Genomic DNA, 23,422 nt, shown 5'->3' on the forward strand with positions numbered 1-23,422 from the left:
GGTCACTTGTGGGGGGTTTCTACTGTTTAGGTACATTAGGGGCTCTGCAAACGCAATGTGACACCTGCAGACCATTCCATCTAAGTCTGCATTCCAAATGGAGCTCCTTCCCTTCCGAGCCCTCCCATGCGCCCAAACAGTGGTTCCCTCCCACTTATGGGGTATCAGCGTACTCAGGACAAATTGGACAACAAATTTTGGGGTCCAATTTCTCCTGTTACCCTCGGGAAAATACAAAACTGGGGGCTAAAAAATAATTTTTGTGGGAAAAATTTTTTATTTTATTTTTACGGCTCTGCATTATAAACTTCTGTGAAGCCCTTGGTGGGTCAAAGCGCTCAAAACACATCTAGATAAGTTCCTTAGGGGGTCTACTTTCCAAAATGGTGTCACTTGTGGGGGGTTTCAATGTTTAGGCACATCAGTGGCTCTCTAAACGCAACATGGCGTCCCATCTCAATTCCTGTCAATTTTGCATTGAAAAGTCCAACGGCGCTCCTTCCCTTCCGAGCTCTCCCATGCGCCCAAACAGTGGTTTACCCCCACATATGGGGTATCAGCGTACTCAGGACAAATTGTACAACAACTTTTGGGGTCCAATTTCTTCTCTTACCCTTGGGAAAATAAAAAATTGGGGGCAAAAAGATCGTTTTTGTGAAAAAATATGATTTTTTATTTTTATGGTTCTGCATTATAAACTTCTGTGAAGCACTTGGTGGGTCAAAGCGCTCACCGCACCTCTAGATAAGTTCCTTAGGGGATCTACTTTCCAAAATGGTGTCACTTGTGGGGGGTTTCAATGTTTAGGCACATCAGGGGCTCTCCAAACGCAACATGGTGTCCCATCTCGATTCCAGTCAATTTTGCATTGAAAAGTCAAATGGCGCTCCTTCGCTTCTGAGCTCTGTCATGCGCCCAAACAGTGGTTTGCCCCCACATATGGGGTATCGGTGTACTCAGGACAAATTGTACAACAACTTTTGGGGTCCATTTTCTCCTGTTACCATTGGTAAAATAAAACAAATTGGAGCTGAAGTAAATTTTTTGTGAAAGAAAGTTAAATGTTCATTTTTATTTAAACATTCCAAAAATTCCTGCGAAGCACCAGAAGGGTTAATAAACTTCTTGAATATGGTTTTGAGCACCTTGAGGGGTGCAGTTTTTAGAATGGTGTCACACTTGGGTATTTTCTATCATATAGACCCCTCAAAATGACTTCAAATGAGATGCGGTCCCTAAAAAAAAATGGTGTTGTAAAAATGAGAAATTGCTGGTCAACTTTTAACCCTTATAACTCCCTAACAAAAAAAAATTTTGGTTCCAAAATTGTGCTGATGTAAAGTAGACATGTGGGAAATGTTACTTAAGTATTGTGTGTGACATATCTCTGTGATTTAATTGCATAAAAATTCAAAGTTGGAAAATTGCGAAATTTTCATAATTTTCGCCAAATTTCCGTTTTTTTCACAAATAAACGCAGGTACTATCAAAGAATTTTTACCACTATCATGAAGTACAATATGTCACGAGAAAACAATGTCAGAATCACTGGGATCCGTTGAAGCGTTCCACAGTTATAACCTCATAAAGGGACAGTGGTCAGAATTGTAAAAATTGGCCCGGTCCATAATGTGCAAACCACCCTTGGGGGTAAAGGGGTTAACCCTCTGTGTCCACAACCTTTTACTATTGATGCTGCCTATGCGACATCAATAGTAAAAGAAAGTAATGTTAAAAATAGTAAAAAAACAAAAAACCTGCTATACTCACCCTTCGTTGTCCGCTCAGCCGCTCGCGCCTGCCGCCATCTTCCTTTCCCAGCGATGCTTTGCGAAATTACCCAAAAGACCTGGCGGTCTCACGAGACCACCGCTAAGTCATATGGGTAATTTCGCAAAGCATCTGAGGAACGCAAGGTGGCGGCAGCCGCGTGCCCATCTGCACAGCGGATCCCAGGAAGTGGAGAGACGGGACGCTGAGGAGCAGTGACCAGAATGGTGAGTATGTTCAACTACAAGGGGCCCTCGGATCGTTAGGTGAGTATTTTTATTTTTTTAACCTGTGACATGCTTGGCTCGGTAATATACTACGTCACTGGGCAATATCCTACGTGGCTCTGTGCTGTATACTACAAGGCTGGGCAATATACTATGTGGCTCTGTGCTGTATATTACGTGGCTGCAATATACTACGTGGCTGGGCAATATACTACGTGGCTGGACAATATACTACGTGGCTGGACAATATACTACGTCGCTGTGCAATATACTACGTCGCTGGGCTATATACTACCTCGCTCTGCAATATACTACGTGGCTCTGTGCTGTATACTACGTGGCTGGACAATATACTACGTGGCTGGACAATATACTACGTGGCTCTATGCTGTATACTATGTGGCTGGGCAATATACTACGTAACTGGGCAATATACTACATGGCTGGGCAATATACTACGTTGCTGGGCAATATACTACGTCGCTGGGCAATATACTACGTGGCTGGGCAATATACTACCTGACTGGGCAATATACTACGTCGCTGGGCAATATACTACGTGGCTGGGCAATATACTACGTCGCTGGGCAATATACTACGTGGCTGGGCCATATACTACGTCGCTGGGCAATATACTACGTGGACATGCATATTCTAGAATACCCGATTCGTTAGAATCGGGCCACCATCTAGTCATAAATATAAATCCCTAGTGTTGTCCAGTATCTAAACAGTATAGTTCCTGACTAAGGCCGGGATCACACATACCCGAGATACGGCCGAATCTCGCAGGTGAAATCCCTCCTCTGGCACCGGCACTTGGGAGCGGAGCGTGCAGCTCCATGTATTGCTGTGCGGCCACACGCTCCGCTCTGGAGTGCCGGCACCAGAGCAGGGTTTTCACCTGTGAGACTCGGCTGTATTTCTCGCAAGTGAGAAGGAGCCCTAACCTGTGTTTTCATCATTTAATCCTCTGCTTTTTCTGGGGTTTTGAGTCCAGTGGGCAGTCCTATCAGTGACTTGCAGCTATCTCTGCATTCACACTGATGTAAAGGAGGCTGTCAGTCACTGATCGCACCGCCCACTGGACTGAAAAGCTGAGAAAGAACAGAGGATTAAATGCATAAAACACAGGTTATACTTAATCTTTTCCTACAGAACTTTATATCAATCTACTCCGCTCTTTCTGCTCTATAACATGGCGCCTGTAGATCAGAGTGCAATTTCATGGTGACAGGTTCCCTTTAGGGAATTTGCTCTAGCTCCATTAGATTTCTGTGCACATGCGCACAACCCAAAATATCCGTGTTTGGCTTTATGATTGGTGTGAATTATTCTTCAGCAAATGGATGAAAAGGGTAACATAGCAAGCTATCTGGCAAATTACATTTATAGAAGAACAATCGGTATTGATTGATGCCAGTATCTACAGCACAAGACCCCACCTAAATCCTACAGGGCACCTTGAGATGTTTTAGGCACAGAAAACCTTCCGTAATGTCTCTAGCATCTCTGGGATAATGGGTAAGGATCTGCTATTAAATATGTGTACTGTATCAATGCGGTTGGTCCACATCAATCAGCAGATTCTCATAACCAGGATTTGGCAGGTCACTTACATGTGATTGATTGACAGCCCGTCATCTGTGGCCTAAAGATTACAGACTGGGTTATTGAGCAGGACAATCCTGTTATCTTAATAATAATTCCAGCATATAAATAGCGCGGCTCCTGGGACCACTCTGACAGGTACCTGACAGCCTGAATACCACACTGTAATGTTTTACTACAGACCGTAGTGATGATGTGACCTGCTCCTACAGTCACTGATAATAGCCTCTGGTGTAATGTCATGGCTGTGCGGAGCAATCACTAGATGTTAGGGCGTTCCAACATATTTGTCCAGAGGTGCAGGAATATTTCAAGTAAAGGTCTCAACAGAGACTATGTTAAACGAGCGAGTGTCCGACACACTGTGCTGAGCCTGATTCTACAATGCTCTGCGAAAAAACACGCGGCTCTCTTGCATTATCCTCTGACTCGCCGTTTTCTTTCTTAGGCCGAGGTCACACTAGCGACTTAAGCGGACGAGTGCAATGCGATAAAATATCGCATTGCACTCGGACCAATGTTACACTATGGGGCAGCTCCCACCAACCGATTTTTTTGTTGGCCGTTTCCCTCAGTCCGAGACAATCGCAGCATGCTGCCATTGTCACGGACACTCGGCCGACTCTCGGCTCACTCGCACCCATATAAGCCTATGGGTGCGAGTGAGAGCGCACACCACCCAGATATCATCCGAGTGCTGTGCGCTAAATGCGGACCCCAGCAATGGAGGAGATGGAGAAATTAGTTTCTCCACCTCCTCCGCAGCTGTGCGAGAGGCTCGGAGCACAGACGCATGACACTCACCTCCCGCTCACAGCAGAGCAGGAGCCGAGGGTCATTAGCATATCGCATCCGATGCAATACGCTAGTGTGACGCCGGCCTTACAAGTGACCCCTCCGAGAGATGCAAGGGGGATTTCATTTTCATCAAACTTTACATAAATCAATAGATCAGGTGATTATGAGAATCATCCTAATATTCTTCATCAGATGTCTCGGCTTCTTTCTCCACCTATGAGACACTTCTTCCCCATCCCTACCTCCTGAACTTATAATCTGCCCTGAAAAAAAAAACGCTCAACTCAGTCTTCCTCAAAACAACACTGACAGCCAGCACCGTGAGATATCAGTTTACACCTCCTGTTATACTGTATGGAGAAGGAGTGAGGATCAGAATGAGAAAACAGGCAAAGCTAGTAACAGAAAGATGCAAAATTAGCCTTTTTTCCTCACTCAGAGCTGGATTCATATCTACACTGCTCAGTATAGCTATATACGGTAATTTCCCATGCCTCTACTTCTTCTGTCTGTATGATAACTAATGAATCTGTGTGTGGGATACTTCATAGCAGCTAGTCTCCTCCCACCAGCTCAGAGTCAATTGCAAATTTCAAAGTTAATTAAATTGAACAAAAAGTGTATAGTCTTTTTCAATTAAGGTCACGTTCACAGGTTCAGTATTTGGTCAGTATTTCACATCAGTATTTGGAAGCCAAAATCAGAAGTGGAACAAGTATAATAGAAACACGTCACCACTTCTGCATTTATCGCCCACTCCTGGTTTTGGCTTACAGATACTGATGTAAAATACTGCCCAAATACTGAACGTGTGACCATGAGGCCTAGTGGTTAAGTCTTGCTTGGCTCATTTCCGCCTTTGAAGGTAAGAATGGCAGGTGAAGTCATATTAGCTGAGTTATCGGTATCAGCAGATGTCACCTTCTCCGTTCTCCTCACAGTCCGGAAGTGAGCGAATCAATACCCAGCTGGTGGAATACGTCTATGCATTCTTCTGGTAGAACTTGATTAAAATGTAATAAGTCCCCTTGATTTTTTGTATTGGATGTCAACCCCCTTGGATGTTTTCTTCCACTTGGAAGCTGCATTACAAGATGGTTAGATATTTCGACTAATAAGTTTTGCCCTCATCCTTCCTCATTTCAGTTCATCTCCTTCTCAGCATGGAATAGGAGACTTCAAAGGACAGCGAGTAAAGTCCTCTGGATGTTGAAAAGACATTGATTAGAAGATATGCTGATGTGGAGTTTAATAGGTAGATCCTGGACTAACTGTGAATGTTAAGATGGAAGCTTCTAATGAATCATTCATCAGTCCTGAATGGCGCGGTTGTTCCGTATTCTTATTGCTGGTGTTCATCAGGCGCAGATTGAGCACGTCTGGATGCCTCTTCTCAACAGCCCAGATTAGGTGATAATTTAGATTACAATGGCTGTGTTTTAGTTTTTAATCCCGTCTTATTTTCTGGATTGTAAAGGAATGAATTGAGGAGAGAGAAAACAGTGATTAATTCTTCAGGCCTTATTGTAGAATCTCAAATCTTGTTTAATTGCAGCAAGTGCTTATTATATTGTCAGGCTGCGAATGGGAAGCGTGCGGGGCGCAGGGCTGAATGTATCGCGTTGCTGACATACATCATACCCAGCTCTGCAGGATGACAGCTCGAGGGGAAAGCTGTGATATTGCAGTGGACAGCATTGAGGTGTTCGCGTTAAGTGTCTTTTCTGTCTTGGATCACAAACACAGCCATCTATGAGAACAAATCATCGCCCAATTGTGCATAAAAATATCACAGTAGACGAGCCAAAGAATGAACTTGTTACTTTTATATAGCGATTATACCGTTCCAAAATTATCCTAACCTTCTGTATTTGGTACCAGCATATTCACTTCTGACACGTAATATCAGAACATAACCTACTGCTTGAAACTAATTTTATATGTTTCAGGAATTGGTAATGTTTTTTATTTTATTTATTATGTCATTATCATTATGAAAAAAAAACATTCTAAGGTCTTACAGTTTAACTCTGCCCACTGATTTTCATAATCCTGTTCTGTAGAGATCACTTCTTTGCAGTTATCTCATTATCATCACAGGATAACAATGAAAGGTAATACCTATATAAATATCATAAAATCACATTATTCACAATAGGTGATGGCGGCAGATCACCTGCTTGTCACTCCTGCCTAGTGACCTCTGCGCAGATCACCTGCTTATCACTCCTGCCTAGTGACCTCTGCGCAGATCACCTGCTTATCACTCCTGCCTAGTGACCTCTGCACAGGTCACCTGCTTATGACTCCTGCCTAGTGACCTCTGCGCAGATCACCTGCTTATCACTCCTGTCTAGTGACCTCTGCGCAGATCACCTGCTTATCACTCTTGCCTAGTGACCTCTGCACAGATCACCTGCTTATCACTCCTGCCTAGTGACCTCTGCACAGATCACCTGCTTATCACTCGTGCCTAGTGACCTCTGCACAGATCACCTGCTTATCACTCCTGCCTAGTGACCTCTGCACAGATCACCTGCTTATCACTCCTGCCTAGTGACCTCTGCACAGATCACCTGCTTAATAACTCCTGCCTAGTGACCTCTGCACAGATCACCTGCTTATCACTCTTGCCTAGTGACCTCTGCACAGATCACCTGCTTATCACTCCTGCCTAGTGACCTCTGCACAGATCACCTGCTTAATAACTCCTGTCTAGTGACCTCTGCACAGATCACCTGCTTATCACTCCTGCCTAGTGACCTCTGCACAGATCGCCTGCTTATCACTCCTGCCTAGTGACCTCTGCACAGATCACTGTTATGGCTGGCAATCAGGCAACACAGCGTGCAGTAATCAGCGCACATACAGAGATCTAGCAATAACCAAAAACAATAGGACGAGCTCTGAGACGTGGAATCTCTGTAGACTGCAGTACCTGATCTATCCTCACACAACTATAAGCAGCAGTGGATTGCGCCTATCACTACCTATGCAACTCGACACTGCCTGAGGAGCTGACTAGCCTGAAGATAGAAATACAAGCCTGACTTACCTCAGAGAAATACCCCAAAGGAATAGGCAGCCCCCCACATATAATGACTGTTAGCAAGATGAAAAGACAAACGTAGGAATGAAATAGATTCAGCAAAGTGAGGCCCGATATTCTAGACAGAGCGAGGATAGCAAAGAGAACTATGCAGTCTACCAAAAACCCTAAAACGAAAACCACGCAAAGGGGCAAAAAGACCCACCGTGCCGAACTAACAGCACGGCGGTGCACTCCTTTGCTTCTCAGAGCTTCCAGCAAAAGTTAATAGCAAGCTGGACAGAAAAAACAGAAAACAAACTAGAAGCACTTATCTAGCAGAGCAGCAGGCCCAAGGAAAGATGCAGTAGCTCAGATCCAACACTGGAACATTGACAAGGAGCAAGGAAGACAGACTCAGGTGGAGCTAAATAGCAAGGCAGCCAACGAGCTCACCAAAACACCTGAGGGAGGAAGCCCAGAGACTGCAATACCACTTGTGACCACAGAAGTGAATTCAGCCACAGAATTCACAACAGTACCCCCCCCTTGAGGAGGGGTCACCGAACCCTCACCAGAACCCCCAGGCCGACCAGGATGAGCCACATGAAAGGCACGAACAAGATCTGGGGCATGGACATCAGAGGCAAAAACCCAGGAATTATCTTCCTGAGCATAACCCTTCCATTTGACCAGATACTGGAGTTTCCGTCTAGAGACACGAGAATCCAAAATCTTCTCCACAATATACTCCAATTCCCCCTCCACCAAAACAGGGGCAGGAGGCTCCACAGATGGAACCATAGGTGCCACGTATCTCCTCAACAACGACCTATGGAATACATTATGTATGGAAAAGGAGTCTGGGAGGATCAGACGAAAAGACACCGGATTGAGAATCTCAGAAATCCTATACGGACCAATAAAACGAGGTTTAAATTTAGGAGAGGAAACCTTCATAGGAATATGACGAGAAGATAACCAAACCAGATCCCCAACACGAAGTCGGGGTCCCACACGGCGTCTGCGATTAGCGAAAAGCTGAGCCTTCTCCTGGGACAAGGTCAAATTGTCCACTACCTGAGTCCAGATCTGCTGCAACCTGTCCACCACAGAATCCACACCAGGACAGTCCGAAGACTCAACCTGTCCTGAAGAGAAACGAGGATGGAACCCAGAATTGCAGAAAAATGGAGAGACCAAGGTAGCCGAGCTGGCCCGATTATTAAGGGCGAACTCAGCCAACGGCAAAAATGACACCCAATCATCCTGGTCAGCGGAAACAAAACATCTCAGATATGTTTCCAAGGTCTGATTGGTTCGTTCGGTCTGGCCATTAGTCTGAGGATGGAAGGCCGAGGAGAAAGATAGGTCAATGCCCATCCTACCACAAAAGGCTCGCCAGAACCTCGAGACAAACTGGGAACCTCTGTCAGAAACAATATTCTCAGGAATACCATGTAAACGAACCACATGCTGGAAGAACAAAGGCACCAAATCAGAGGAGGTAGGCAATTTAACCAAGGGCACCAGATGGACCATTTTAGAAAAGCGATCACAGACCACCCAAATGACCGACATTTTTTGAGAAACGGGAAGGTCAGAAATGAAATCCATCGAAATATGTGTCCAAGGCCTCTTCGGGACCGGCAAGGGCAAAAGCAACCCACTGGCACGGGAACAGCAGGGCTTAGCCCTAGCACAAATTCCACAGGACTGCACAAAAGCACGCACATCCCGCGACAGAGATGGCCACCAGAAGGATCTAGCAACCAACTCCCTGGTACCAAAGATTCCTGGATGACCGGCCAGCACCGAACAATGAAGTTCAGAGATAACTTTACTAGTCCACCTATCAGGGACGAACAGTTTCTCGGCCGGACAACGATCAGGTTTATTAGCCTGAAATTTCTGCAACACTCTCCGCAAATCAGGGGAGATGGCAGACACAGTGACTCCTTCCTTGAGGATACTCGCCGGCTCAGATAACCCCGGAGAGTCGGGCACAAAACTCCTAGACAGAGCATCCGCCTTCACATTTTTAGAACCCGGAAGGTATGAAATCACAAAATCAAAACGAGCAAAAAATAACGACCAACGGGCCTGTCTAGGATTCAAGCGCTTGGCAGACTCAAGATAAGTAAGGTTCTTATGATCAGTCAAAACCACCACGCGATGCTTAGCACCCTCAAGCCAATGACGCCACTCCTCGAATGCCCACTTCATGGCCAGCAACTCTCGGTTGCCCACATCATAATTACGCTCAGCAGCAGAAAATTTCCTGGAAAAGAAAGCACATGGTTTGAACACTGAGCAACCAGAACCTCTCTGTGACAAAACCGCCCCTGCACCAATCTCAGAAGCATCAACCTCGACCTGGAACGGAAGAGAAACATCAGGTTGACACAACACAGGGGCACAGCAAAAACGACGCTTCAACTCCTGAAAAGCTTCCACGGCAGCAGAAGACCAATTAACCAAATCAGCACCCTTCTTGGTCAAATCGGTCAATGGTCTGGCAATGCTAGAAAAATTACAGATGAAGCGACGATAAAAATTAGCAAAGCCCAGGAATTTCTGCAGACTTTTTAGAGATGTCGGCTGAGTCCAATCCTGGATGGCCTGAACCTTAACCGGATCCATCTCGATAGTAGAAGGGGAAAAGATGAACCCCAAAAATGAAACTTTCTGCACACCGAAGAGACACTTTGATCCCTTCACGAACAAGGAATTAGCACGCAGTACCTGGAAAACCATTCTGACTTGCTTCACATGAGACTCCCAATCATCTGAGAAGATCAAAATGTCATCCAAGTAAACAATCAAGAATTTATCCAGATACTCACGGAAAATGTCATGCATAAAAGACTGAAAAACAGATGGAGCATTGGCAAGTCCGAACGGCATCACCAGATACTCAAAATGACCCTCGGGCGTATTAAATGCCGTTTTCCATTCATCTCCCTGCCTGATTCTCACCAGATTATACGCACCACGAAGATCAATCTTAGTAAACCAACTAGCCCCCTTAATCCGAGCAAACAAGTCAGAAATCAATGGCAAGGGATACTGAAACTTAACAGTGATCTTATTAAGAAGGCGGTAATCAATACACGGTCTTAGCGAACCATCCTTCTTGGCTACAAAAAAGAACCCTGCTCCCAATGGTGACGACGATGGGCGAATATGTCCCTTCTCCAGGGACTCCTTCACATAACTGCGCATAGCGGTGTGTTCAGGTACGGACAAATTAAATAAACGACCCTTAGGGAATTTACTACCAGGAATCAAATCGATAGCACAATCACAATTCCTATGCGGAGGTAGGGCATCAGACTTGGACTCTTCAAATACATCCTGAAAGTCCGACAAGAACTCTGGGATGTCAGAAGGAATGGATGACGAAATAGACAAAAATGGAACATCACCATGTACTCCCTGACAACCCCAGCTGGTCACCGACATAGAGTTCCAATCCAATACTGGATTATGGGTTTGTAGCCATGGCAACCCCAACACGACCACATCATGCAAATTATGCAGTACCAGAAAGCGAATAACTTCCTGATGTGCAGGAGCAATGCACATGGTCAGCTGGGCCCAGTACTGAGGCTTATTCTTGGCCAAAGGTGTAGCATCAATTCCTCTCAACGGAATAGGACACCGCAAAGGCTCCAAGAAAAATCCACAACGTTTAGCATAATCCAAATCCATCAGATTCAGGGCAGCGCCTGAATCCACAAACGCCATGACAGAATACGATGACAAAGAGCACATTAAGGTAATGGACAAAAGGAATTTGGACTGTACAGTACCAATAACGGCAGAGCTATCGAACCGCCTAGTGCGTTTAGGACAATTAGAAATAGCATGAGTAGAATCACCACAATAGAAACACAGTCTGTTCAGACGTCTGTGTTCTTGCTGTTCTACTTTAGTCATAGTCCTGTCGCACTGCATAGGCTCAGGTTTACTCTCAGACAATACCGCCAGATGGTGCACAGATTTACGCTCGCGCAAGCGACGACCGATCTGAATGGCCAAGGACATAGACTCATTCAAACCAGGAGGCATAGGAAATCCCACCATTACATCCTTAAGAGCTTCAGAGAGACCCTTTCTGAACAAAGCCGCTAGTGCAGATTCATTCCACAGAGTGAGTACTGACCACTTCCAAAATTTCTGACAATATACTTCTACATCATCCTGACCCTGGCATAAAGCCAGCAGATTTTTCTCAGCCTGATCCACTGAATTAGGCTCATCGTAAAGCAATCCCAGCGCCTGGAAAAATGCATCAACATTACTCAATGCAGAATCTCCTGGTGCAAGAGAAAACGCCCAGTCCTGTGGGTCGCCGCGCAAAAAAGAAATAATAATCAAAACCTGTTGAATAGGATTACCAGAAGAATGAGGTTTCAAGGCCAAAAATAGCTTACAATTATTTCTGAAGCTCAGGAACTTAGTTCTGTCACCAAAAAACAAATCAGGAATCGGAATTCTTGGTTCTAGCATCGATTTCTGATCAATAGTATCTTGAATCTTTTGTACATTTACAACGAGATTATCCATTGAGGAGCACAGAGCCTGAATATCCATGTCCACAGCTGTGTCCTGAAGCACTCTAATGTCTAGGGGAAAAAAAAGACTGAAGACAGAGCTAAGAAAAAAAAATGCTGTCAGGATTTCTTTTTTCCCTCTATTGGGAATCATTGGTTTGGCTCCTTGTACTGTTATGGCTGGCAATCAGGCAACACAGCGTGCAGTAATCAGCGCACATACAGAGATCTAGCAATAACCAAAAACAATAGGACGAGCTCTGAGACGTGGAATCTCTGTAGACTGCAGTACCTGATCTATCCTCACACAACTATAAGCAGCAGTGGATTGCGCCTATAACTACCTATGCAACTCGGCACTGCCTGAGGAGCTGACTAGCCTGAAGATAGAAATACAAGCCTGACTTACCTCAGAGAAATACCCCAAAGGAATAGGCAGCCCCCCACATATAATGACTGTTAGCAAGATGAAAAGACAAACGTAGGAATGAAATAGATTCAGCAAAGTGAGGCCCGATATTCTAGACAGAGCGAGGATAGCAAAGAGAACTATGCAGTCTACCAAAAACCCTAAAACGAAAACCACGCAAAGGGGCAAAAAGACCCACCGTGCCGAACTAACAGCACGGCGGTGCACCCCTTTGCTTCTCAGAGCTTCCAGCAAAAGTTAATAGCAAGCTGGACAGAAAAAACAGAAAACAAACTAGAAGCACTTATCTAGCAGAGCAGCAGGCCCAAGGAAAGATGCAGTAGCTCAGATCCAACACTGGAACATTGACAAGGAGCAAGGAAGACAGACTCAGGTGGAGCTAAATAGCAAGGCAGCCAACGAGCTCACCAAAACACCTGAGGGAGGAAGCCCAGAGACTGCAATACCACTTGTGACCACAGAAGTGAATTCAGCCACAGAATTCACAACAGATCACCTGCTTAATAACTCCTGCCTAGTGACCTCTGCACAGATCACCTGCTTATCACTCTTGCCTAGTGACCTCTGCACTGATCACCTGCTTATCACTCCTGCCTAGTGACCTCTGCATAGATCACCTGCTTAATAACTCCTGCCTAGTGACCTCTGCACAGATCACCTGCTTATCACTCCTGCCTAGTGACCTCTGCACAGATCACCTGCTTAATAACTCCTGCCTAGTGACCTCTGCACAGATCACCTGCTTATCACTCTTGCCTAGTGACCTCTGCACAGATCACCTGCTTATCACTCCTGCCTAGTGACCTCTGCACAGATCACCTGCTTATCACTCCTGCCTAGTGACCTCTGCACAGATCACCTGCTTAATAACTCCTGCCTAGTGACCTCTGCACAGATCACCTGCTTATCACTCTTGCCTAGTGACCTCTGCACAGATCGCCTGCTTATCACTCCTGCCTAGTGACCTCTGCACAGATCACCTGCTTATCACTCCTGCCTAGTGACCTCTGCGCAGATCACCTGCTTATCACTCCTGCCTAGTGACCTCTGCACAGATCACCTGCTTATCACTCTTGCCTAGTGACCTCTGCACAGATCACCTGCTTATCACTGACACTGCTTAATAGTGACTTCTGCACAGATCACCTGCTTATCACTCCTGCCTAGTGACTTCTGCACAGATCACCTGCTTATCACTCCTGCCTAGTGACCTCTGCGCAGATCACCTGCTTATCACTCCTGCCTAGTGACCTCTGCACAGATCACCTGCTTATCACTCCTGCCTAGTGACCTCTGCGCAGATCACCTGCTTATCACTCCTGCCTAGTGACCTCTGCACAGATCACCTGCTTATCACTCCTGCCTAGTGACCTCTGCACAGATCACCTGCTTATCACTCCTGCCTAGTGACCTCTGCACAGATCACCTGCTTATCACTCTTGCCTAGTGACCTCTGCACAGAACACCTGCTTATCACTCCTGCCTAGTGACCTCTGCACAGATCACCTGCTTATCACTCCTGCCTAGTGACCTCTGCACAGATCACCTGCTTATCACTCCTGCCTAGTGACCTCTGCACAGATCACCTGCTTATCACTCCTGCCTAGTGACCTCTGCACAGATCACCTGCTTATCACTCTTGCCTAGTGACCTCTGCACAGAACACCTGCTTATCACTCCTGCCTAGTGACCTCTGCACAGATCACCTGCTTATCACTGACACTGCTTAATAGTGACTTCTGCACAGATTACAGAACATGTTTAAAAACTGTACCAAAGAAGTCCGTGAGCATCTCTAGATTACAGGTTCAGATGTCCAATGTAGTTGCTGTAAAACCATCTATGAAAGTTGTTAACAGCCACTAAGGCCAGATCATTGCCCCTTTATCTAGACTAAAGATGATGGATTAAAGAAAATTGCAAACAATAAACAGATTTTGAAAAAAAATATTTGTCAGTTTCTTGTTTTAAATAATAAATAAGTGAAATGGTTTCTTTAAATAGAAACACTTATGTTCATGATCAGTCCTGAACTTATACTCTGTTAGCCACAGAATGCATGGTAACATAGCCCATGTCTTTACTATTTATTATTATTATTATTATTATTATTATTATTATTATTATTATTATTATTACAACCAAGTTTATGAATTGGTAGCCACAGTAGTGCCTGCCTTGCCTTAGTAAACAGAGCAGTCCCTCCTTTCTCTCAATAGTCACAGCAGTGCCTCCCTTTCCTCAGTAGTATCTGCAGTGCCTCGCTTCCCTCAGTAGTATCTGCAGTGCCTCCCTTCCCTCAGTAGTATCTGCAGCACCTCGCTTCCCTCAGTAGTATCTGCAGTGCCTCCCTTCCCTCAGTAGTATCTGCAGTGCCTCCCTTCCCTCAGTAGTATCTGCAGTGCCTCCCTTCCCTCAGTAGTATCTGCAGTGCCTCCCTTCCCTCAGTAGTATCAGCAGCACCTCGCTTCCCTCAGTAGTATCTGCAGTGCCTCCCTTCCCTCAGTAGTATCTGCAGTGCCTCCCTTCCCTCAGTAGTATCTGCAGTGCCTCCCTTCCCTCAGTAGTATCTGCAGTGCCTCCCTTCCCTCAGTAGTATCTGCAGTGCCTCCCTTCCCTCAGTAGTATCTGCAGTGCCTCCCTTCCCTCAGTAGTATCTGCAGCGCCTCCCTTCCCTCAGTAGTATCTGCAGCACCTCGCTTCCTTCAGTAGTATCTGCAGTGCCTCCCTTCCCTCAGTAGTATCTGCAGTGCCTCCCTTCCCTCAGTAGTATCTGCAGTGCCTCCCTTCCCTCAGTAGTATCTGCAGTGCCTCCCTTCCCTCAGTAGTATCTGCAGTGCCTCCCTTCCCTCAGTAGTATCTGCAGCACCTCGCTTCCCTCAGTAGTATCTGCAGTGCCTCCCTTCCCTCAGTAGTATCTGCAGTGCCTCGCTTCCCTCAGGAGTATCTGCAGTGCCTCCCTTCCGTCCATAGTATCTGCAGTGCCTCTCTTCCGTCCATAGTATCTGCAGTGCCTCCCTTCCCTCAGTAGTATCTGCAGTGCCTCCCTTCCCTCAGTAGTATCTGCAGCGCCTCCCTTCCCTCAGTAGTATCTGCAGCACCTCGCTTCCTTCAGTAGTATCTGCAGTGCCTCCCTTCCCTCAGTAGTATCTGCAGTGCCTCCCTTCCCTCAGTAGTATCTGCAGTGCCTCCCTTCCCTCAGTAGTATCTGCAGTGCCTCCCTTCCCTCAGTAGTATCTGCAGTGCCTCCCTTCCCTCAGTAGTATCTGCAGCACCTCGCTTCCCTCAGTAGTATCTGCAGTGCCTCCCTTCCCTCAGTAGTATCTGCAGTGCCTCGCTTCCCTCAGGAGTATCTGCAGTGCCTCCCTTCCGTCCATAGTATCTGCAGTGCCTCTCTTCCGTCCATAGTATCTGCAGTGCCTCCCTTCCCTCAGTAGTATCTGCAGTGCCTCCCTTCCCTCAGTAGTATCTGCAGTGCCTTCCTTCCCTCAGTAGTATCTGCAGTGCCTCCCTTCCATCAGTAGTATCTGCAGTGCCTCCCTTACGTCCGTAGTATCTGCAGTGCCTCCCTTCCCTTTGTAGTATCTGCAGTGCCTCCCTTCTCTCAGTAGTATCTGCAGTGCCTCCCTTCCCTCAGTAGTATCTGCAGTGCCTCCCTTCCCTTTGTAGTATCTGCAGTGCCTCCCTTCCCTCAGTAGTATCTGCAGTGCCTCCCTTCCCTCAGTAGTATCTGCAGTGCCTCCCTTCCCTTTGTAGTATCTGCAGTGCCTCCTTTCCCTCAGTAGTATCTGCAGTGCCTTCCTTCCCTCAGTAGTATCTGCAGTGCCTCCCTTCCCTTTGTAGTATCTGCAGTACCTCCCTTCTCTCAGTAGTATCTGCAGTGCCTCCCTTCCCTCAGTAGTATCTGCAGTGCCTTCCTTCCCTTTGTAGTATCTGCAGTGCCTCCCTTCCCTCAGTAGTATCTGCAGTGCCTCCCTTCTCTCAGTAGTATCTGCAGTGCCTCCCTTCTCTCAGTAGTATCTGCAGTGCCTCCCTTCTCTCAGTAGTATCTGCAGTGCCTCCCTTCTCTCAGTAGTATCTGCAGTGCCTCCCTTCCCTCAGTAGTATCTGCAGTGCCTCCCTTCCCTCAGTAGTATCTGCAGTGCCTCCCTTCTGTCCATAGTATCTGCAGTGCCTCCCTTCCCTCAGTAATATCTGCAGTGCCTCCCTTCCCTCAGTAGTATCTGCAGTGCCTCGCTTCCCTTTGTAGTATCTGCAGTGCCTCCCTTCCCTCAGTAGTATCTGCAGTGCCTCCCTTCCCTCAGTAGTATCTGCAGTGCCTCCTTTCCCTTTGTAGTATCTGCAGTGCCTCCCTTCTCTCAGTAGTATCTGCAGTGCCTCCCTTCCCTCAGTAGTATCTGCAGTGCCTCCCTTCCCTTTGTAGTATCTGCAGTGCCTCCTTTCCCTCAGTAGTATCTGCAGTGCCTTCCTTCCCTCAGTAGTATCTGCAGTGCCTCCCTTCCCTTTGTAGTATCTGCAGTGTCTCCCTTCTCTCAGTAGTATCTGCAGTGCCTCCCTTCCCTCAGTAGTATCTGCAGTGCCTCCCTTCCCTCAGTAGTATCTGCAGTGCCTCCCTTCCCTCAGTAGTATCTGCAGTGCCTCCCTTCCCTCAGTAGTATCTGCAGTGCCTCCCTTCTCTCGGTAGTATCTGCAGTGCCTCCCTTCTCTCAGTAGTATCTGCAGTGCCTCCCTTCTCTCAGTAGTATCTGCAGTGCCTCCCTTCCCTCAGTAGTATCTGCAGTGCCTCCCTTCCCTCAGTAGTATCTGCAGTGCCTCCCTTCCATCAGTAGTATCTGCAGTGCCTCCCTTCCCTCAGTAGTATCTGCAGTCCCTCCCTTCCCTTTGTAGTATCTGCAGCGCCTCGCTTCCCTTTGTAGTATCTGCAGTGCCTCCCTTCCCTCAGTAGTATCTGCAGTACCTCCCTTCCCTCAGTAGTATCTGCAGTGCCTCCCTTCACTCAGTAGTATCTGCAGCGCCTCCCTTCCCTTTGTAGTATCTGCAGCACCTCTCTTCCCTTTGTAGTATCTGCAGTGCCTCCCTTCCCTCAGTAGTATCTGCAGTGCCTTGCTTCCCTCAGTAGTATCTGCAGTGCCTTGCTTCCCTCAGTAGTATCTGCAGTGCCTCCCTTCCCTCAGTAGTATCTGCAGTGCCTCCCTTCCGTCCGTAGTATCTGCAGTGCCTCCCTTTCCTCAGTAGTATCTGCAGTGCCTCCCTTCCCTCAGTAGTATCTGCAGTGCCTACCTTCTGTCCATAGTATCTGCAGTGCCTCCCTTCCCTCAGTAGTATCTGCAGTGCCTCCCTTCCCTTAGTAGTATCTGCAGTGCCTCCCTTACGTCCATAGTATCTGCAGTGCCTCCCTTTCCTCAGTAGTATCTGCAGTGCCTCCCTTCCCTCAGTAGTATCTGCAGTGCCTCGTTTCCCTCTTCAGTGCCTCCCTTCCCTCCATAGTATCAGCAGTGCCTTGTTTCCCTCGTTAGTGAAAAACAGTCCCCCCTTTCTCTCAGTAGTTACTATAGTGCACCTATTCCCTCTACACTTTTAGCAGTGCCTCCCTAACCTCATTAGTCACTGCAGTGCCTCCCTTACCTCAGTACTCACTTCTGTAGTCACAACAGTGCTTCCAATCTCTCCAGAAGTCCCAGCAGTCCCTCCTTTCTCTCATTAGTCACAGCAGTGCCTCCCTTTCCTTAGTAGTTATAGTAGTGCCTCCCTTCCCTCAATAGTTACAACAGTACCGCCCAAACCTTAGTAGGCATAGCAGTGCCTCCCTTTCCTCAGTAGTCACAACACACCCTACTTTCTCTCAATAGTCAATGCAGTGCCTTCCTTCCCTCAGTAGTCTCAGCAGTGCTTCCTCTCTGTCAGTAGTCACTGCAGTGCCTCCCTTCCCTCAGAAGTGACAGCAGTGCCTTCCCTCATTAATCTCAGCAGTATTTCCTCTCTCTCAGTAGTCACTACAGTGCCTCCCCTCAGAAGTGACAGAAGTGCCTCCTTTCCTTTGGTTGTTACTGCTGTGACACCCTTCCCTCAGTAGTCACAGCAGTGTCTCCCTTCCCTCAGTAGTCACTGCAGTGCTTCCTTCTCCTCAGTAATCTGTCACAGCAGTCCCTCCTTTCTGTCAGTAGTCACTGAAATGCTTCCCTTCCCTCATTAGTCACAGCAGTACCTCCCTTACCTCAGTAGTCAGAGCAGTGCACACCTTCCCTCAGTAGCTACTGTAGTACCTACCTTACCTTAGTAGTCACTGCAGTGCCTCCCTTCCCTCAGTAGTCATTGTAGTGCCTCCCTTCCCTCAGTAGTCACTGCAGTGCTTCCTTCTCCTCAGTAATCAGTCACAGCAGTCCCTACTTTTTGTCAGTAGTCACTGAAATGCTTCCCCTCCCTCAGTAGTCACAGCAGTGCCTCCCTTCTTAATAATCACAGTAATGCTTGCTCTCATTTTCATCACGTTGCTGTAGCAGTGCCCTCCATTTTCCCCTTAGTTGCAGAATAAATGTGCTCTTTCTCCGTGGTCACAGCAGGACTCTTCATTTCCCCATTGGTCACAGCAGGTTCCCCTTTTTGTACCTTGGTCATAGCAGAGTTCTAGTTTTCTCAGAGGTCTTATAACTTCACACTCTTTAACCTTCCCTATTCCGCTACTACCTGCTCTTACAACTCTCCTTTTCTTGTATTTTTTTTATTTCTCGTTCTTTTCTTTTGTATAGTATTTCTTACCTACTTTGGTACTTTTGGTTTTGATATATGGTTATTCTGCAATATGTTCTGTATTTTACTACTTTTTGTGCAATGTGCAAAATACTCTTAGATAACAGAATATCGGCCATTATCTGCGCTGTTTTTTATCCTCCTACTTCCAAACATTGCCCACATGTTCAAGCTTTGCTAATGAGCCAACTAATTACCTAGATAATAAAGTATAGTAGAAATCATGCTAATGGCCGTACAACTTCATGATGGCAAAACACATCTCACTAATGTTATCCGAGGCATTGCAGGGTCTGGATATATATTACTTTCCTTCATTGGTCTCTGTATAGTGCTACTTTATGTATTTTTATAAAAGATCCATTCCTAGACATTCGCTTATATATCTGGTCATGTGTCTGCCCTTATGTTGGCAGGATGCTTACTCTATAGACTGATGTTCGACTAGCGCAGAAATCTAAGGTGTCTACATGTTGCTCATAGAATGATTGCATTGGGGCCACAGGCGTGATACGTCTTGGTCATATAAAAATTATGCTATTGATAATGATAACTAAGAATTATATTTTTTCACACTTACAGCTGATATATGGAGTGACCATTCATTTCAAACAGATCCAGATCTACCACCTGGTTGGAAGAAAATCAATGACATTGCAGGAATCTACTACTGGCACATTCCAACTGGAGCAACCCAGTGGGAGCGCCCTGTGTCTGCACCAACTGATCTCCCAGGATCACGGAAAGGATCTCTTAGCTCTGTTACATCATCCTCACCTACTCCGGAGAATGAGGTATGACTTTTTTTTATTGATCTACCTATGTAGCATCCTGTTGCACTGTTGACTTAAGAGCCATTTACACAATGTAATCATCATTTGTCCAAACTTTTTTGCCAGAACATATGAAAAAAATAAAAGCAGCCATACATTTTTTTTGTCTTCAGCACATCCTCTTGTGTAAATGGGATGTGCTGCTGTAAAATATATGCGAGGAGGGAGTTACAAAAGATTACATAGACCCTTAGTGATAAGTGTCTTCTCGGTATTACGGCTCGCTCACAGGAGCTTTTTCTGATATTTTATCAGATCGCTCTCAGACCAACGTTATTCTATGGCGCAGTGCTGATCAGGCTGTTTCTTCTCATACCAATTCGGCATAAGAGAAAAAAAATCATTTGAGGTGCAGATCAGATGGCAGGCATTCACGTGTATGGAAAACATCAGACTGCACTCGGATTACACAATAGAGAAGATGGAGAAATTGTGTTCTCCATCTTCTCCTGACCTGTTCTACGATTCTCTCGTCAGAGAAAGTTGGATCACACTATGCTGACCCTCTGATCGCTGTGATCAGAGTGTCGTTAGCATAATCGATCCGATTCTGTCGCATGAGCGAATCTATGCCCATAAAGGGAACCTGGCAGCACATACATGCTGCTCTATCCATGGGCACATGTATCAGACACCGGCTGTATGATTTCAGCCACGACTCTGAAATGCAGCAGCGTTTCAGAGAAAAACATACTTTAAAGGCTGTCATAGACCAAACTGCATGGAAGACTTGTCAGCTTCTCCCTGCCCACTCTCCTTGAGTGACAGGTTTCTCCCTGCATGTGTGTGTAGGGAGAGAGCTGTCATTTATTGGCAGCAGGTGGGTGACTAGTCTTCTGCGAGGTTTGGTTCCCGGTGGCCTTTGTTTTTCTTGGACATTCCCCCAGTCCTTTTAGAATCAAACATACAAGGGTGAAGTCATTCTGCCAGTGTCTGATACATGCTGCCTGTTCCACAGCTGTCAGGTTCCCTTTCAATAAGTGATTTAGTCCTACTACATGCTTATTATGTCTTTATCCCTTCCCCAGGAGGTTTAGTGCTTGTGCATGTCACCAACTTGTTTTGTTTTAGGTTGATTTGTATTTAGTAAATCTTTCTCTTCTTCAAAACGTTTTTTTAAACATTTTGATTATTAACATTTTTGTTGGCCTAGTTTTTGCATTTGTTATATTCCTGCTGCTGGACCTCTTTACTTAGTGCTAACTTTTATGGTCATTACAAGAAGGCATGGCTCACAGATGCTCTGGGGGCGAGGCTCATGGCTGCTCTGGGGGCAAGGCTTACGGTTGCTCTGGGGGTGAGGCTTATGGCTGCTCTGGGGGCGAGGCTTACAGTTGCTCTGGGGGTGAGGCTCACGGATTTCTGGGGGTGAGGCTCACGGAAGCTCTGGGGGCGAGGCTCACGGATGCTCTGGGGGCGAGGCTTATGGCTGCTCTGGGGTGAGGCTTATGGCTGCTCTGGGGGCGAGGCTTATGGCTGCTCTGGGGGCGAGGCTTATGGCTGCTCTGGGGGCAAGGCTTATGGCTGCTCTGGGGGCGAGGCTTACGGTTGCTCTGGGGGTGAGGCTCACAGATTTCTGGGGGTGAGGCTCACGGATGCTCTGGGGCGAGGATTATGGCTGCTCTGGGGGCATGGCTCACGGATGCTCTGGGGGCGAGGCTTATGGCTGCTCTCGGGGCAAGGCTTACGGTTGCTCTGGGGGTGAGGCTCATGGATTTCTGGGGGTGAGGCTTATGGATGCTCTGGGGGTGAGGCTCATGGATCCTCTGAGGTGAGGCTCATGGCTGCTCTGGGAGTGAGGCTCACGGATGCTCTGGGGGCGAGGCTCACGGATGTTCTGGGGGCATGGCTCATGGATGCTCTGGGGGCATGGCTCATGGATTCTCTGGGGGCATGGCTCATGGATGCTTCTGGGGGCATGGCTCACAGATGCTCTGGGGGCGAAGCTTACGGCTGCTCTGGGGGTGAGGCTCACGGATGCTCTGGGGGCATGGCTCACGGATGCTCTGGGGTCATGGCTCACGGATGCTCTGGGGGGAGGCTCACGGATGCTCTGGGGCGAGGCTTATGGCTTCTCTGGGGGCGAGGCTCACAGATGCTCTGCATAATTATACTGTTACCATGACCATAAAAATTAGCAATACATGAAAAGGGCTGTATCTCTGGAACCATATCGCAGATATAAGAAAAATGAATACTCAGAGGAGAGGCGGGAATAAAATAAGAGTAAAGACTGGGCAGTACTGACCTAGTAACAGGTCCTCTTTATGGTAAAGTGTCCAGAAAAACAAACAAGACAACTGAAAATAGTTAAGATTCACAGCCAAGACAAGATGAGTGTCATGTATGTATGGATATCACACGTACGCACACGGATGAATGTTATCTAATAGGGGTGTTCAGACTGAGTGAAAAAACACAACATGAACTAGTCTCTTCTGTATTTTGGATGAGGCTAACCCATTAACGTGTGCAAAAACCCCCAGATCCAACATGGATCATCCATATTCGATCTGTTTTTTTACGGATATATTGCAATTATTAATTTAGGAACTACCGATATATTGAGTCTTACACATGTTTTTAACTGTTAATCTATAAGGATAGGTGGAAAGCAGATGTAAAACATGGATGGAAATCATTCATTTTTCTTGATGAAAAAGGGACGATCTTTGATACTCTCAGCTGGACCTGACCTTTTTAGTAGACAGCTGCAGAAGGAAGGCTACCGTGTAGTGTCGGGATAAGGGCACGAATTGAAGCTTGTCTACACTGCAAGGCCATGGTGTCATGTGGCATAAACGCTGCATTATTTTTTTCTACTGCATTTTTTATGCATGACTTAACAAGGAAAAAAAATAAACTTAGCATATCCATATCAAGAAACAGTTATTTCTGAAGGTATACAGATGTAAATCGGTACAATGAAGCTGAACAATAATAATGCCAATGGAAAGAGATTACTTTAAGGGGTGGTCTATTTGAAAACCCCAGTTTAATCACTTCAGGGCCCCAAGAATAAAATAAATAATAAAAAAGCAATCTACACTCCCTTCCTGCAGTGTTGCCATTTTATCGATGTCGGTGCTGATGTTCTCGGTGGGTAACGACATTGTAGCGTGATGTGACCGCTGCAGCCAATCAGTGGCTGCTTAGAGGAGGCAGCTTTTACGATTTCATCAGAGTAGTCATCCGCTCTGTCAGAATATTGATGAGCTGCAGGCGATTAGTGGCCCCTGATTGGCTGCAGGACCGCAATGTCTTGTGAATTAAGCACCGATATCGCTGGAACAGTGCCGCTGCCGGCAGGAGGTGAGTATAGATTGTTTTTATTTCCTATGGGGCTCTGAAGTGACTAAACCGGGGTTGTCCGGTAGAGGACAACCTAATGTTAGATGTAGGAAAAATATAGGGGAGAG

General features: G+C 46.5%; 1 protein-coding gene across 10 annotated transcripts in view; it reads left to right on the plus strand.

Annotated features, from left to right (window-relative positions):
* APBB2 (amyloid beta precursor protein binding family B member 2) overlaps positions 1-23,422 on the plus strand; it is a 454,628-nt gene that overhangs the window by 287,392 nt on the left and 143,814 nt on the right. For 9 of the 10 annotated variants that reach the window (XM_069744548.1, XM_069744549.1, XM_069744546.1 and 6 more), the window contains one exon: positions 19,753-19,964. In XM_069744548.1, coding sequence (XP_069600649.1) covers positions 19,753-19,964 — 212 coding nt within the window. The remainder of the gene's footprint in view (positions 1-19,752; positions 19,965-23,422) is intronic. The other variant, XM_069744547.1, reaches the window with a different exon arrangement.

This window comes from Ranitomeya imitator, chromosome 1, assembly GCF_032444005.1.
Source record: "Ranitomeya imitator isolate aRanImi1 chromosome 1, aRanImi1.pri, whole genome shotgun sequence".
Taxonomy (NCBI): Eukaryota; Metazoa; Chordata; class Amphibia; order Anura; family Dendrobatidae; genus Ranitomeya; species Ranitomeya imitator.